General features: G+C 47.5%; 1 protein-coding gene across 3 annotated transcripts in view; it reads right to left on the bottom strand.

Annotated features, from left to right (window-relative positions):
- Nucleotides 1-15,477, bottom strand: part of ITGB3 (integrin subunit beta 3) — a 70,983-nt gene that overhangs the window by 31,369 nt on the left and 24,137 nt on the right. For 2 of the 3 annotated variants that reach the window (XM_070773701.1, XM_019981935.2), the window contains exons 2-4: nt 13,628-13,713; nt 1,980-2,175; nt 323-575 (exon numbers count right to left, since the gene is read on the bottom strand). In XM_070773701.1, coding sequence (XP_070629802.1) covers nt 323-575; nt 1,980-2,175; nt 13,628-13,713 — 535 coding nt within the window. Of the gene's footprint in view, nt 1-322; nt 576-1,979; nt 2,176-4,735; nt 4,839-13,627; nt 13,714-15,477 lie in introns of those variants that run through there. The other variant, XM_019981936.2, reaches the window with a different exon arrangement.

Raw genomic sequence — 15,477 nt, 5'->3', positions numbered from 1 at the left:
TCTCTCCATTTGGTCTCATTTCTCTTTTATTCTCTCTGGTCTACTATTTATTTGTGACCTAGACCAGGAAGCTAATGAATTTCCTTTCTAGGTCTCCAAATAGCTTTGTTTATTATTAACAATTTTGGTTTATTATTATCTATTAACACAGTAAGTGGGTTGGCCCGCTTGCCAGACAGGGAGACCTTGGTAAAGAGGAGAAACAATTTGGCCAGAAGGCAGCCAACAAAGCCAACCTGGAGGTAGAAATAAGAAGCAGGACTTGGGCATATCTGGGGCAATGGGAAGAGGTGTTATCCTGGCTTCTACAGGAGAGACTTACTCATAGCAAGGGTTTCTGATAGCCTCTGGTGGAGAAATATACATGTATGGTGACACGGGCTTGTCCACAAAGGCCCCGAAGCCAATCCGCAGGTTACTGGTGAGCTTACGCATCTGGGAGGCCAGCTTGGTACCCAGGTTCTGGATGTTCCGCAGGTCATCCTTCATGGAGTAAGACAAGTCCATTAAGTAGTAGATGTCCACAGGGTAATCTTCCACCTGCCGAACTTGGACGGAGAAAATCTTCGAATCATCTGTAAGGCAGAAGGACATTAAGTCTTCTCCTCTTCTTCCTCTAAGACTTAAGCAGATTTGGACATATTTTCTGGGCTGTGCTGTGCTTAGCCACTCAGTGGTGTCCGACTCTTTGCCACCCCGTGGACTGTAGCCTGCCAGGATCCTCTGCCCATGGGATTCTCCAGGCAAGAATACTGGAGTGGGTTGCCGTGTCCTCCTCCAGGGGATCTTCCCAACCCAGAAATCAAACCCAGGTCTCCCACAGGCAGATTCTTTACCATCTAAGCCACCAGGGAAGCCCATGAATACTGGAGTGGGTAGCCTATCCCTTCTCCTGATCTTCCTGACCCAGGAATGGAACCGGAGTCTCCTGCATTGCAGGTGGATTCCTTACTAGCTGAGCTATCAGGGAAGCCTTTGGACATATTTAGGATGAAGCAATTTTTTTTTTTTTTTTTTTGCTGTGCCATGTGGCTTATGGGATCTTAGTTCCCTGACCAGGGACTAAACCCAGGCCACCACAATAGAAGTAACAAGTCCTAACCACTGGACCACCAGGGAATTCCCTGAAGTAACTTCTTGAGCAAACCAAACTTGAAAGCCCTGGTTCCTCTTCCTCTCCCCTTGCGCTCCTATTACTCTTTCAATCTTTTAACTCTCCTATTTTTAACCTCTTCTTTTCCATCCTAAAAGTCTTCACTGTCTCTAAATCCCCATCTGTCTAATCCCTGGGTGCCAAGGGTATACCACCCAGGATCACAGAAGTGTTGGCAGTTACTACACTCCAGACTCTGTAAAGGGAGGAACTGTGTTCCACTCTTCTCTGAATCGCACAGTACCCAACACATGCCTTGCACATGAAACGCTCTTTCTTAAATTCTTGGTTTAATTGGAAAGTCAATATCAGTGCTTCGAAAAGCCTGTCTCTTAGCCTAATCCTTACCCCTCTGAAGGTCTCCTGCCCCTATTTTCTCTGCCCCTATCCATGGCCTTGCCTCAATCTCACATGGAAAGGGGGCTTATAAACTGCTTCCTCATCTTATATATCATTTGAGCCCCAAGAGAAAGCTATGTACTGGATAAAACAGACATTGAGGAAAACAAGAAACAGGCATTTTTATGGCAATCCACTCCAGTACTCTTGCCTGGAAAATCCCATGGACACAGGAGCCTGGTGGGCTACGTGGGGTCACAAAGAGTGGGACACAACCTAGCAACTAAACATCACAATGTTAGCAGGGTTAACTAACTTTCCCAAGGTCAAATAGCTAATCTATGGAAGAGTCAAGATTCAAACTCCAGTCTTCGGACTCCAGGTCCCCAAGCCTTCCATTTTCTTCCATTCTCCTGCTCACACCTCCCCTGACATCCTTCTCTTCCCACCACAATTTCCTCATGAGCCACGTCCACAGGCTCCCTACCTGGCCGTAGGCGGAGGGCAATCCTCTGGGGACTGACTTGGGTAATCTGGGAGCTGTCTCCAGTGCCCTTGTCACTGAGGGGCCTGGCCTCCAGGATTCTGGCCTCGCTGATAGGGAACTCGATGGACTCCGGGTGGCAGTTATCCTTCAGCAGGTTCTCCTTCAGGTTACAGCGGGGCGAGCCTGGAGGCAGCGCCTGTAAGACAGAGGCCCAGGGGAAGGTCAGTGATCAGACCAATGGTGGCTGTCTGCTTCCTGCAGCCTCTGCCGCCTCCCGACCGCCTAGAGCTTACCCAGCACTTTGGAGCTAAACCAACATCAATGAACGTGTGTGGTCCTTCCTAAGACAGTACCTAGGCCTGTTGTACAGAATGGGGAAATTGAGGCATCAGAAAGGTTAGGTGAGTGTCTGTTCTTGGATTGGCAGATAAGAAGACGGGCAGTACAATAAGATGCCTACTGGGCAGTTTTTCAAACTGTAAAATGTAACCTACCTGTGGGTTGGAAAAATCAACATAGTAGGTTTCAACCACCCATTAATTAAGTAAAATACAACATAATAGAATGGCTTCCCAGGTGGCTCAGTGGTAAAGAATCTGCCTGCAATACAGGAGTTTGATCACTGGGTCAGGAAGATCCCCTGGAGAATGAAACAGTGACCCACTCCAGCATTCTTGCTGGGGAATCCCATGGATAGAGGAGCCTGGTGGGCTACAGTCCACTGTGTCCCAAAAGAGTCAGAAACAACTCAGCAACTAAATAACAACATAACAGAATAGAAAGTATCAAAGTATATAAGTAGCAAAAGTAAATATTTTGTGAAAGGTTTATATATTGGGAAGTGGGGTATAAATTGTATAATAAATATGGTATACATATACTGTGGAATATTACTCAGACATAAAAAGAAACAAAATTGGGTCATTTGTAGGGATATGGATGGACCTAGAGCCTGTCACACAGAGTGAAGTAAGAGAAAAACAAATATCATATATCAATGCATATATGTAGAATCTAGAAAGATGGTCCAGATGAACCAATTTCCAGGGCAGGAATAGAGATGCAAACATAGAGAACAGACACGCTGACACAGTTGGGGGAGCAGAGGGTGGGACAAATTGGGAGAGTAGGATTGACATATACACTACCATGTGTAAAACAGATAGCTAGTAGGAACCCATAAAGCACAGGAAGCTCAACTCAGCACTCTGCAGTGAGGGGTGGGTGGGAGGGTAGGCCAAGAGAGAAGGGATATATGTATATATATATAACTGATTCACTTCGTTGTGCAGCAAAAACTAGCACAACATTGTAAAGCAATTATACTCCAATAAAAAAGAAAGGAAGGAAGACGATGTACTTCCTGTGAGTCAGGGTCCAAACAGTTTGGAAGCCGCTGTGTTAAGACACTGCTGGGGTGTGAGACCCACGAGAGCAGGGATTATGTGTATCTCCTTCCCCCTCTATTTCCAGCATCCAATCTGAGGCTGGCCACCCAGGTGATAGGGGAGGATACAGGGAGAGAACAGAGGGTAGGAGCTAAGAGCACAGATGGGCTGAGACCACAGCTCAGCATTGCCTCTTACTAGCTAGTTACCAGGGCAAGTAACCTAAACTCTCCAGGCCTTGCTTCGTCGTATTCACAAGGGTGTTCTACAGGACAATATAAGGCAGTACCTGTAAAACACAGGGTACGGCGCCTGCCATAGGGTAACTGCGTGATAAGTGTTAGCTATTATTGTAAGACGTTCTATAAACAGTTCCTGGATAAGTTAACTATGAATAAACTTCACAAGGGAGAAGGCAATGGCACCCCACTCCAGTACTCTTGCCTGGAAAATCCCATGGACGGAAAAGCCTGGTAGGCCGCAGTCCATGGGGTCTCGACGAGTCGGACACAACTGAGCGACTTCACTTTCACTTTTCACTTTCATGCATTGGAGAAGGGAGTGGCGACCCATCCCAGTGTTCTTGCCTGGAGAATCCCAGGGACAGGGGAGCCTGCTGGGCTGCCGTCTATGGGGTCGCACAGAGTCGGACACGACTGAAGCGACTTAGCAGCAGCAGCAGCACACTTCACAAGCTTGGGAAAATCCCATGATGTCAGGCCACTAACCAGAGCCTGTTCTATCACTTTCAGCTTCCTCCCTCATGCTGGCCAAAGGGCAGGCTGAGCACCCTTCCAAACACCCTGGAATGTGCCCCACCACCCTCTGGAGCTTTTGTGTATGTTTCCACCCAAGCACTGAACAGGGGGACACGCTGTGTCAGAACAGACACTAGAAATCAGTAAATGGGTTTGATCCTAGGTCTGCCACTAACCAGCCATGTGACCTCAGATAAGTCATTTCACTCCACTGAGCCTCAGTTTCCTCTCCCATTCACCCTTGTCAGAGGGCTTAGATGACATGATGCTTTCAGTCTCTTCCTCCTCTGACATTCAGCAAACCTAGCCAGCACTGTGTGGACACAAGCCCACGAGGGCTTCTTGCCAGCCTTGTGGGGGGACTGCCTGGAAAGCTAGAAGACCTCTCCTGAGACCTATTTCACAACATCTAGGCCTTCAGTCCAACAATCCCCCACACCCCCAGCCACCCCGTCTCACAGCCACTTTCAGAAGGCAGCTGAATAACCCTACCGACATTCCAGAACAACTCGTGTTAACATTTACGGAGTACATACTGCATGTCATTAACCTCTTAAAATGAGTGAAACCTGATTTCTTTCACACGGAACCAAGACACCACCAAGCTCACCCTCAGCCTCCACCTCTAGGGCTGAGGCCCTTGTCCCAAGGCTGTCCGGGGCTGGGTGCACACTCATGAGTGGAGAGACGTCCTCTGAGCCAGACCGTGGTCTCTGCAGAAGAAACAGTGGCCTTGCTTTTCAACGGTCTTCACTGTGCATTTGAAAGTGACAACCACACAACACAAACTCTTTGACCTGTAACTTTCCTAGTGGCACAGACAGTAAAGAATCTGCCAGCAATGCGGGAGACCTGGGTTCAATCCCTGGGACAGGAAGATCCCCTGGAGAAGGAAATGGCAACCCACTCCAGGATTCTTGCCTGGAGAATCCCATGGACAGCCAGGCTACAGTCCATGGGGTTGCAAAGAGTCGGACATGATTAAATGACTAGCACACACACACACACTGCGTGTCAGGCACTGGAAGAAGCGCTGAACGTGGAATATTGCAGTCCTTCTGATTACAGTTCTAAATGCTGGGACTATTGCTTTTTTACAAATTACAAACCTGAGGCTTGGAGGTTTCACAACTGAGGAACCCAATCTTAACAAGTAAGAAATCAAAGGTTTGGAGAAAACAGGTAATTTTCCCAGAGTTGCAGAGCTCAGAAGGGGCAGAGGTGAGATGCTGATTAGATGGCCTGAGTGTGATTAACCTGATAAAATGGTAAGTTGTATTACATCCCATGCAGAGTGGGAATCAAGGCAGAGAATCAGGACTGTGGAAGAGAGTGTCCTGGGAAGAGCCACACTTGAGAATGCTGCGATTAGGGAACAGAATGCTAGATGGGGATACGGGAGGTGTGGGATGGATAGGTAATATCCTGTCTTCCCGGCCCTTCAGGGGACTGGAAGCCATGTTTCCAGGAGAGAGACTGAACCACAAGGAGCCATCCATATTCAGAAAATCCTGAATCTGTAGCCTAAAACCTCTCCTGATGCTTGAAGTCCTTCCCCCTCTCCTGCCTGAGGAGGCCTTACAAATAGCTGTGAAAAGAAGAGAAGTGAAAAGCAAAGGAGAAAAGGAAAGATATACCCATTTGAATGCAGAGTTCCAAAGAATAGCAAGGAGAGGTAAGAAAGCCTTCCGCAGCGATCAATGCAAAGAAATAGAGGAAAACAATAGAATGGGAAAGACTAGAGATCTCTTCCAGATAATTAGAGATACCAAGGGAACATTTCATGCAAACATGAGCTCAATAAAGGGCAGAAATGGTAGGGACCTAACAGAAGCAGAAGATATTAAGAAGAGGTGGCAAGAATACACAGAAGAACTGTACAAAAAAGATCTTCACAACACAGATATTCACGATGGTGTGATCACTCACCTAGAGCCAGACATCCTGGAATGTGAAGTCAAGTGGGCCTTAGGAAGCATCACTACAAACAAAGCTAGTGGAGGTGATGGAATTCCAGTGGAGCTATTTCAAATCTTGAAAGATGATGCTGTGAAAGTGCTGCACTCAATATGCCAGCAAATTTGGAAAACTCAGCAGTGTCCAAGGGACAGGAAAAGGTCAGTTTTCATTCCAATCCCAAAGAAAGGCAATGCCAAAGAATGTTCCAACTACTGCACAATTGCACTCATCTCACATGATAGTAAAGTAATGCTCAAAATTCTCCAAGCCAGGCTTCAGTAACACGTGAACCTTGAACTTCCAGATGTTCAAGCTGGTTTTAGAAAAGGCAGAGGAACCAGAGATCAAATTGCCAACATCCACTGGATCATCAAAAAAGCAAGAGAGTTTCAGAAAAACATCTATTTCTGCTTTACTGACTATGCCAAAGCCTTTGACTGCGTGGATCACAGCAAACTGGAAAATTCTGAAAGAGATGGGAATACCAGACCACCTGATCTGCCTCTTGAGAAACCTATATGCAGGTCAGGAAGCAACAGTCAGAACTGGACATGGAACAACAGACTGGTTCCAAATAGGAAAAGGAGTACGTCAAGGCTGTATATTGTCGCCCCGCTTATCTAACTTATATGCAGAGTACATCATGAGAAATGCTGGGCTAGAGGAAGTACAAGCTGGAATCAAGATTTCAGGGAGAAATATCAATAACCTCAAATATGCAGATGACACCACCCTTATGGCAGAAAGTGAAGAAGAATTAAAATGCCTCTTGATGAAAGTGAAAGAGGAGAGTATAAAAGTTGGCTTAAAGCTCAACATTCAGAAAACTAAGATCATGGCATCTGGTCCCATCACTTCATGGCAAATAGATGGGGAAACAGTGGAAACAGTGGCTGACTTTATTTTGGGGGGGCTCCAAAATCACTGCAGATGGTGACTGTAGCCATGAGATTAAAAGATGCTTACTCCTTGGAAGGAAAGTTATGACCAACCTAGACAACATATTAAAAAACAGAGACATTACTTTGTCCACAAAGGTCCATTTAGTCAAGGCTTTGGTTTTTCCAGTAGTCATGTATGGATGTGAGAATTGGACTATAAAGAAAGCTGAGCGCTGAAGAATTGATGCTTCTGAACTGTGATGTTGGAGAAGACTCTTGATAGTCCCTTGGACTGCAAGGAGATCCAACCAGTCCATCCTAAAGGAGATCAGTCCTGGGTATTCATTGGAAGGACTGATGTTGAAGCTGAAACTCCAAGACTTTGGCCACCTGATGCGGAGAGCTGACTCATTTGAAAAGACCCTGATGCTGGGAGGGATTGGGGGCAGGAGGAGAAGGGGACGACAGAGGATGAGATGGTCGGATCGCATCATCAACTCAATGGACATGAGTTTGGGTAAATTCTGGGAGTTGGTGATGGACAGGGAGGCCTGGTGTGCTGCAGTTCATGGGGTCACAAAGAGTCAGACATGACTGAGCAACTGAACTGAACTGAACTCTCCTGCCCAGCCTTCCTCTAATAGGCAGAAGGGCTTCCCCGCATGGATGGGACCATGAACAACACCAACAGTCCTATAGACTGAATTTCTGCATCCCCCCAGAATTCATACACTAAACCCTTACCACCAACATGATGGTATTAGGAGGTGGGGGCTTAGGAGATGATAGATCATGAGGGCGAGCCCTCATGAAAGGTATTGTGCCCTTATAAAAGAGGCCCCAGAGTGCTCCCTGGAGGACTTCCCAGGCAGTCCAGTGGTTAAGACTCCACCTTCCAAAGCAGGGGGATGCAGGTTTGATCCCTGTTCAGGAAACTAAGATCTCACATGCTGAGAGGTAAGGCCAAAAATTGAAGGAAAAAAAAAAAGAGTTCCCTGTCCCCTTTTGCCATTTGAGGACATAGTGAGGAGATGCTGAATTTGCTGATACCTCAATCTTAGACTTTCTAGCCTCCAAAATAGTCAGAAATAAATGTTCATTGTTAAGCCACTGTGGCTATGGCATTTTTGTTACAGCAGCCTGAACAGACTAAGACAAAGGGCACATGCACCAACCTAGCCCAGGCAAAACACAGAAAGAGCTTCCTTCTTACTCAGTTTCACAGGTAAGAGAAACGGCATCAGCAATGGGAAACAGCACACGAGACTTAACCTTCCTGGTTAAGATCCTAACAGGACATCACAGCTCCTCCAAGTCTCAGAGAGATGAAAGTCCTGCCCTACTCCCCTAGCTCAGCCGGGGACAGAAGGGCAGAGAGGAGAACTCATGAGCATTTAGCGTTTTTGTGTTCTAATTCTTCCTGCTCCTGCCTGTCTCTCCCAACCCTTCTCTCTCAGGAAGCAGTCTCTTTCTTGCTCACAAAACTCCCTACTGTACCTCTGATTCCAGCTGCCCACAAAGCCCCAGGCAGAAAACCTTCCAAAAAAGGCAATGACTGGATGGACCAAGATGCCCTGTTGCTGATCCTTTCCAGGAGTAAGACAGATGCTGAAAGAGAGAGGGGGAAGGGAGAGCCCAGGAAACGACGAGAAGAGCAAGGCTGTCGGGTATCTTCAAGCTGCATGGTAAAGGGAGAGAATGTTTTGGAGGGGCTTTCCTGACCCCCATTTTCTAACAAGGCAGTGTTTAGTAGAGGAAAGTTTGAAGTACTAAGCCTTGCTGACAGTGCTTTTGGTTTGTTATGAATTTCCTTAGAAATCTAAACACTAAGAAACAAAAACTGTCTCCTCCCCTCCCTCCGTGGTCGCTGACAGCAGAGGTCAGGAACCTAACAGGGCTGCTCCTTGGCCACCCTCTCCCTGAGAGCTTGCTGTCCCAGAAGCATACCAAGGCAGTGACCTCAACACAATTGGGCTCCATTCCCTGTCCTAAAAACCCAGGCTGAGCAGGTAGAAGGAATGTGTGCAGGTGACTCAGAGAGAAAGCTGGAAGGAGGCGGAGAGAAGTGGTCAAGTTCCAGTGCCTAGTGAAACCAGATGTTACACAAAAAGGGCAAAAATAACCCAGACCCAGGGAAAGGGTTGGAGCACAGAGGTGGGAGGCTCCAGCCCACGTTCTGTATGAGCTGAATTCCCACCCTCTCCTGGGAGAATGACACATGCTGTTAGTCCCATTCTCCATTAATCCCATTTTAGAAACTGGGGAAGCACAGTGCGAATAGCTGTCATTATTCTACTTATTTCACAGGGCTGGTCAGGGGATAAAATAAAACTGTGAACAGGAAACACTTTCAAGATGTAAAAATCTCAATGTAAGTACTATACACTCAAGTCCTTTTGATCGGATATAAACAAGGGCTTTCCAGGTGGTGCTAGTGGTAAAGAACCGGCCTGCCAATGCAGGAGATGGAAGAGACTCGGGTTCAATCCATGGGTCAGGAAGATCCCCTAGAGGAGGGCACGGCAACCAACTTCAGTATTCTTGCCTGGAGAATCCCTTGGACTGAAGAGCCTAGCAGGCTACAGTCCATAGGTTTGCACAGTTCAGTTCAGTTCAGTCACTCAGTCATGTCCGATTCTTTGTGACCCCATGGACTGCAGCACATCTGGCTTCCCTGTCCATCACCAACTCCTGGAGCTTGCTCAAACTCATGTCCATCGAGTCGGTGATACCATCCAACCATGTCATCCTCTGTTGTCCCCTTCTCTCCCTGACTTCAATTTTTCCCAGCATCAGGGTCTTTTCCAATAAATCAGTTCTTCCCATCAGGTGGCCAAAATGTTGGAGCTTCAGCTTCAGCATCAGTCCACAGAGTTGGGTACAACTAACACACAGAAACAATAAATTCAAATAGGTAACTCTTTTCTACTGTTGCCATTTTAACCACTATTTTTTTTTAATATTTATTGATTTGGCTGTGTGGGGTCAGAGTTGCAGCAAATGGGATCTCCAAACTTCTTTGCGTCATGTGAGATCTACAGTTGCAGCATGTGGGATCTAGTTTCCTGACCAAGGATCAAACCCCGGCCCCCTGCATTGGGAGCGTGTTATCTTAGCCACTAGACCACCGGGAAAATCCCCACTACTACTATTACTGCATACTTTTTTCTTGGAGGGCAAGGAACAATATATCATGTGACTTTCCCCTCTCCCAGAGAGCTAACTGCTGCTGCTGCTGCTAAGTCGCTTCAGTCATCTCCGACTCTGTGCAGCCCCATAGACGGCAGCCCACCAGGCTCCCCCGTCCCTGGGATTCTCCAGGCAAGAATACTGAGTGGGTTGCCATTTCCTTCTCCAATCCATGAAAGTGAAAAGTCAAAGTGAAGTCGCTCAGTCGTGTCCAACTCTTAGCAACCTCATGGACTGCAGCCTACCAGGCTCCTCCGTCCATGAGATTTTCCAGGCAAGAGTACTGGAGTGGGGTGCCATTGCCTTCTCTGAGAGAGCTAACAAATGCCTCCAAATAAATTAACAATAACTAACAATAATGAATTGTTCTCTTGATTGACATCTGATGAGGACAAGAAATTGAACATACAGAGAGAGCTGTGGAGAGAACAGAAAGAAGGAGCGGAAAAGGAAAGCATTTTAGTTTATTGTTATTGATATTCAATAACAACCCATTCTAATGCAACAGGTTCAGGGTCCACCCTGGACATCCTTATATTTAACAAGCACCCAAGGTGATTCTTACCAGCAGGCAAGTTTGGAAGGTTCTAATTCCCTACGTGATGCCACCGAGGCCAAGACCACAAGCTGAATCTCAGTGTGAGGCCAACTTCTCTGCTAGATTCACAGTCCAGAGACAGCACACCACCCCGACCCATATCAGCATCCAGCCCCCCCAAGAACACACCCTATGCAGATGGACCGAAAAGTCTGCACTCATCCACGTTGGCTATGTTTTCCTAAGACCCAGCCAAGTTCTTGCTATCCACACCCAGAGCTGCTGTCCGGCAGGACCAGGGAAAGCTCAGCCCAACCAGTTGTTTTTGCAGGCACTGCCAACCCTGCCTGTAACAGCCAAGGTAGGAGAAGCAGAAGCCGAAGGTTTTCCAGGGTCGATTATTCAACAAATCACAGGCAAAATGGCCCAGATGGTTCATTTTGGTTTTTAAAATCAACAGCCAAGACACTTTCAGCAGTTACACTTGGTCAGTGCAGGGGAAGCCCTCAGGGAAAAAAATAAAGATGGCAGTCATGTTCAAGTTACAGGCCGGGATTCCATTCTCCCTGGTTGACAAACGTTGCCCCATGCTGGCCTCCTCTGCTATCCCGCCTCCCTGCCTCCCTCCTCGAGAGATAGTTGTAGTCATTCACTAAGCCCTTGGCCTCCACACCACACCCCACCCCCAGCTTTCCCAGGATGCTGATGAAGGACAAAAGGGTGCTTCACCAACTTCCTGTCTCCGCCTTCCACTCCCTAGGCCCTGTCTCCATTGATTCAATCCGGAGCAATAAATCTGACTTTGTCACTCAAAACAAACAAACAAACGCTTTCCTGTTTAAATTCCATCCTCCCAGAAAATATCTTTTTGGACCATCTACCTCCTCTCATCAGATTTCTTTGGTCCCAGAAATACACCCCAAGAGGAACAGTGGAAAAGAATCCACCTGCCAATGCAGGAGACACAAGAGACACAGGTTCGATCCCTGGGTCGGGAAGATCACCTGGAATAAGAAATGGCAACCCACTCCAGTATCCTTGCCTGGAAAATCCCATGGACAGAGAAGCCTGGCAGGCTACAGTCCATAGGATCACAAAGAATCAGACATGACTGGGCACGCATGCACTCACACACACACACACCTCTTCTCTTTAATTCCACACCCCCATCCCTAGGCTTTGCATTAAGCTTTGATCCTATCCTCTACCTTTCTTCCCCTCTTTCTTTCCTCCTCCCACCTCAGATTGGACAAAATTCACCATGGCCATCATTAAATATTCTACATTTTTCTCTAAAATCTGGTCACATAACCTAAGGGCTTTGTCTCGTGGGAGCTCACCGTATCTATTACCTGGTTTGTCCCTATGCCAATCAAGAGAGGTGACAGACATTCCAAGAATGGTTTTCTTTTCCCCCAGATTCCTCTGAACCACAGTTTCTCCCTTTTGTCTTGCTTTGGGTTGCAAAGGGGGGAAGGCAGAGGGAGGAGCATCCTTTGAGGATCCTAGGGCTTCTCCCCTGACTACCCTTCTGCTCCAGCCAGCTAAACACCCTCCAATTCAGCACCCTTCCCATCCGGCTCTCCCTTCTTCGAGGACTTAGCCGCATAATTCCAATTTCCTTGTAAAAGAAGCTTAATAATATGATGATGATCAAGGGAAGGAGGATATGGCAAATGAGAAGGGAGAGGCCACATCACACTTGAGGAGCCAGTTCAGCCCAGAGGGGTGGAGAACCCTCGGGGGTGGAGGGGAAGGACTCACTCAACGTCCCACCCCCAACTCCTGGCCTCAGGGAACGTTTCATTTGCTAAATGAAGTCAGTGTGGCCCAGATGTTGGGCAGCTGCCTCTGGAAGCCGTTCTCGTGCTGAACTGCACAGAGGCCAAGGCATTGCGTTGGGCTGGCCTCGGCCATCCCGGCCTCCCTCTCGTTGATAAACACGGCCTCGCAGCTCCCGCTCCCCCTCCCCTCACCAGCCTGCCAGGGAGGTTGCCTTTTTAGGAAACTCAGCAGATGGGGGAGAGGAGCCAGACAAAGAGAACCAGGGCTCGGTTCAGAGCACTTCACAGAGCCACAGAGTGCGGGGACAGGCTGTCCTGACAGAGGGCACCTCAGGCGGCTGACACCCACCCAGGCCAGGAGTTCAGGTAACCACCTGCCGGGGACGAGGCCCATGACTCAGCCTCACACTCTGTAATCACTGGACCCTCTCCAGCCACACACACGCCCAGCCTTGCCAACTCCAAATTCCCATCCTAGCCACAAACACAGCCATCCCCTCAGACACACTCATTCCCCAGGGCCCCAGACACAACAAATCCACTGCCTAGACACAGCTAACCCTTTCCTGTCACCCTCCCGGCCTCACCAAATTGGCTCAGCTCCTTCCCTCATGAACACCTTCCCAAGAGAAGGAAGGAAGGAGAGAAAGAGAGAGGAGACAGTAAAGCCACGGGGCCCAATTGTCAGACAAGAAAGGGAGAGAAAAGGCCCTGACTAAACAACCCCACATGCAAGCGCAAGATCCGTCTGTCATTTGCCTTTTAAAAATTCTGGAATGTTCATAAGCCAGCATCCACTCTGTACCTATAACCCCCTTGTGCCTCCCTTTTTGTGACCTGAGGCCCAGCCTCCCAGGGGTGTTACACCCCAACAAAAACAAGCAAAGTGGTAAAACGGCCACAGGGGAGGCCAAGAGGTCCAGCCTACTTGCCTAAGGCCAGGGCCATGCAAGACACTCTGAACGGCATTCCCAGCGATAGCGCATGACAGCTCCCTTCAACATCCATCCATGGGAAGGCTTCTCCCTAGTGTTGCTCAGAAGGGACAAGGGCTCTTATACTTAGGAAGGAGGAGATAGCCCCAAGGGTCTGTTTCTACACAAAGGCAGCTAAGTCTGAGAAAGAAATAAAGTCAGATATCTGCTCCTTACCTCATCTGAGCACCAGGCACATGTGGGACTCACAGCCAGACATTGCTGGCAGGAGCTCACACCTCGTGTGGCACAGATGTTGGGCCCTGCAACAGAAAGACAGAGGTTTTAGCATCCAATTTCGCTTGACACAGTAACTGGCCTGCCTTAGCCTTGCCCACCTTTCCCAAATGCCCAAGTTTACAGCTCTCAGATGCACACAAATACACCTTCACCAGCCCATAGACACTTACCCAACATAGTTTGGGGAAAAAGAAGGAGAATGAGGAAAGTCAAAAGAAACTCATCACTGCTCTTAACTGATGAGGCTACAGTGATGGCAAGTGATAGAGCAAGTGTCAGATCATAACTGATGGAAAGGCTTTCATTGGGACTTCCCTGGTGGTTCAGTGGTTAAGAATCTGCCTTTCAGTGCAGAGGGTAATGGGTTTGATCCCTGGTAAGGGAACTAAGATCTCATATGCCACAGGGCAACTAAGCCCACACACCACAAGTACTGAGCCCAAGCCCTCTAGAGCCTGCATACCGCAACTAGAGGGAAGTCAGCACACCACAACGAAAGATCTCATGGTGCCACAGTTAAGACTGGATGCAGCCAAATAAATAAATATTAAAACACACACACAAAATTAGATTTAATAAAGGCTTTAACAACTGATTTAACACCTACATTGTACAAATAAAAATCTGAGGTCCAGAGCCATGGTAATTACTTTAATGATTTATTCATAGCCACTACACAGGGAATTCAGAGCCTGGATGAACTAATATTAACACACAGCCTAAATATGGGGGTAGGGGGTGACAGCCATGGCAGTGTCCAACTGGACCATGAGGGGAAAGCAAATCTTCTGAAATCTTCTCAAGCTTCCCAATACATATATCTTGGGATGCAAGCATAGAATGCTTTAGGGAGAACTAAAGAAATACTAGAAAAAGTTGACTGATATAAGCTGGAAGAACACGGAATTTTGGAATTAGAAAGCCTGTATTTGAATTCTGAATGCTTTGCTAACTAGACATGTCATGACCTCAGTCAACCTGGTGAACCTCCACAACGCTGCTAATATCTATCTCACAGGATTTGCACAAGGAATTCACTGAAGTAAAGGAGAAGCATTGGGTACACTAAAAAATGTCATTCAAAATGACACTGTTAAGGTTAAATCTCCTTGCTCAGGACTATTGACATAGAAAGTAGAAGAGATGGGTCGAAACTTTCTGGAACACCAGAAGAGAACCTAACATTCCTTTTTTGAAGAAATCTCTGATTTTAATCATAGAGACCTTGACTTTTTGTCACTACACTTGCAGTGTCTAGAAAGCCGTAGATGCTCAATAAATTGCTGCCGCTGCTGCTACTGCAACTAAGTCGCTTCAGTCATGTCCAACTCTGTGCGACCCCAGAGACGGCAGCCCACCAGGCTCCCCCGGCCCTGGGATTCTCCAGGCAAGAATACTGGAGTGGGTTGCCATTTCCTTCTCCAATGCATGAAAGTGAAAAGTGAAAGTGAAGTCGCTCAGTCATGTCTGACTCTCAGCGACCCCATGGACTGCAGCTCACCAGGCTTCTCCATCCATGGGATTTTCCAGGCAAGAGTACTGGAGTGGGGTGCCATTGCCTTCTCTGCAATAAATCGCTACTGAATTCCAATAACATGGAAGGGTAAAGACCCCTCAAGTCTGATTATATCAGAATTCTGAGAACTGGTTTCAAATTACCTCAGTTCAATTGAAGACTGTGAACAGTCTTCAAACTGTCAAAGGCTGCAGAAAAAGTTGAGGGAGGAACAGAGACAACCAGAGGGATGAAAAGCATTCCATAAGAAGTCCAGCCAGGAAGTAAACCA

The sequence above is a fragment of the Bos indicus genome, chromosome 19 (genome assembly GCF_029378745.1).
Source record: "Bos indicus isolate NIAB-ARS_2022 breed Sahiwal x Tharparkar chromosome 19, NIAB-ARS_B.indTharparkar_mat_pri_1.0, whole genome shotgun sequence".
NCBI lineage: Eukaryota > Metazoa > Chordata > Mammalia > Artiodactyla > Bovidae > Bos > Bos indicus.
The sequence above is the reverse complement of the archived record's forward strand: the minus strand, read 5'-3'. Positions and strand labels throughout refer to the sequence as shown.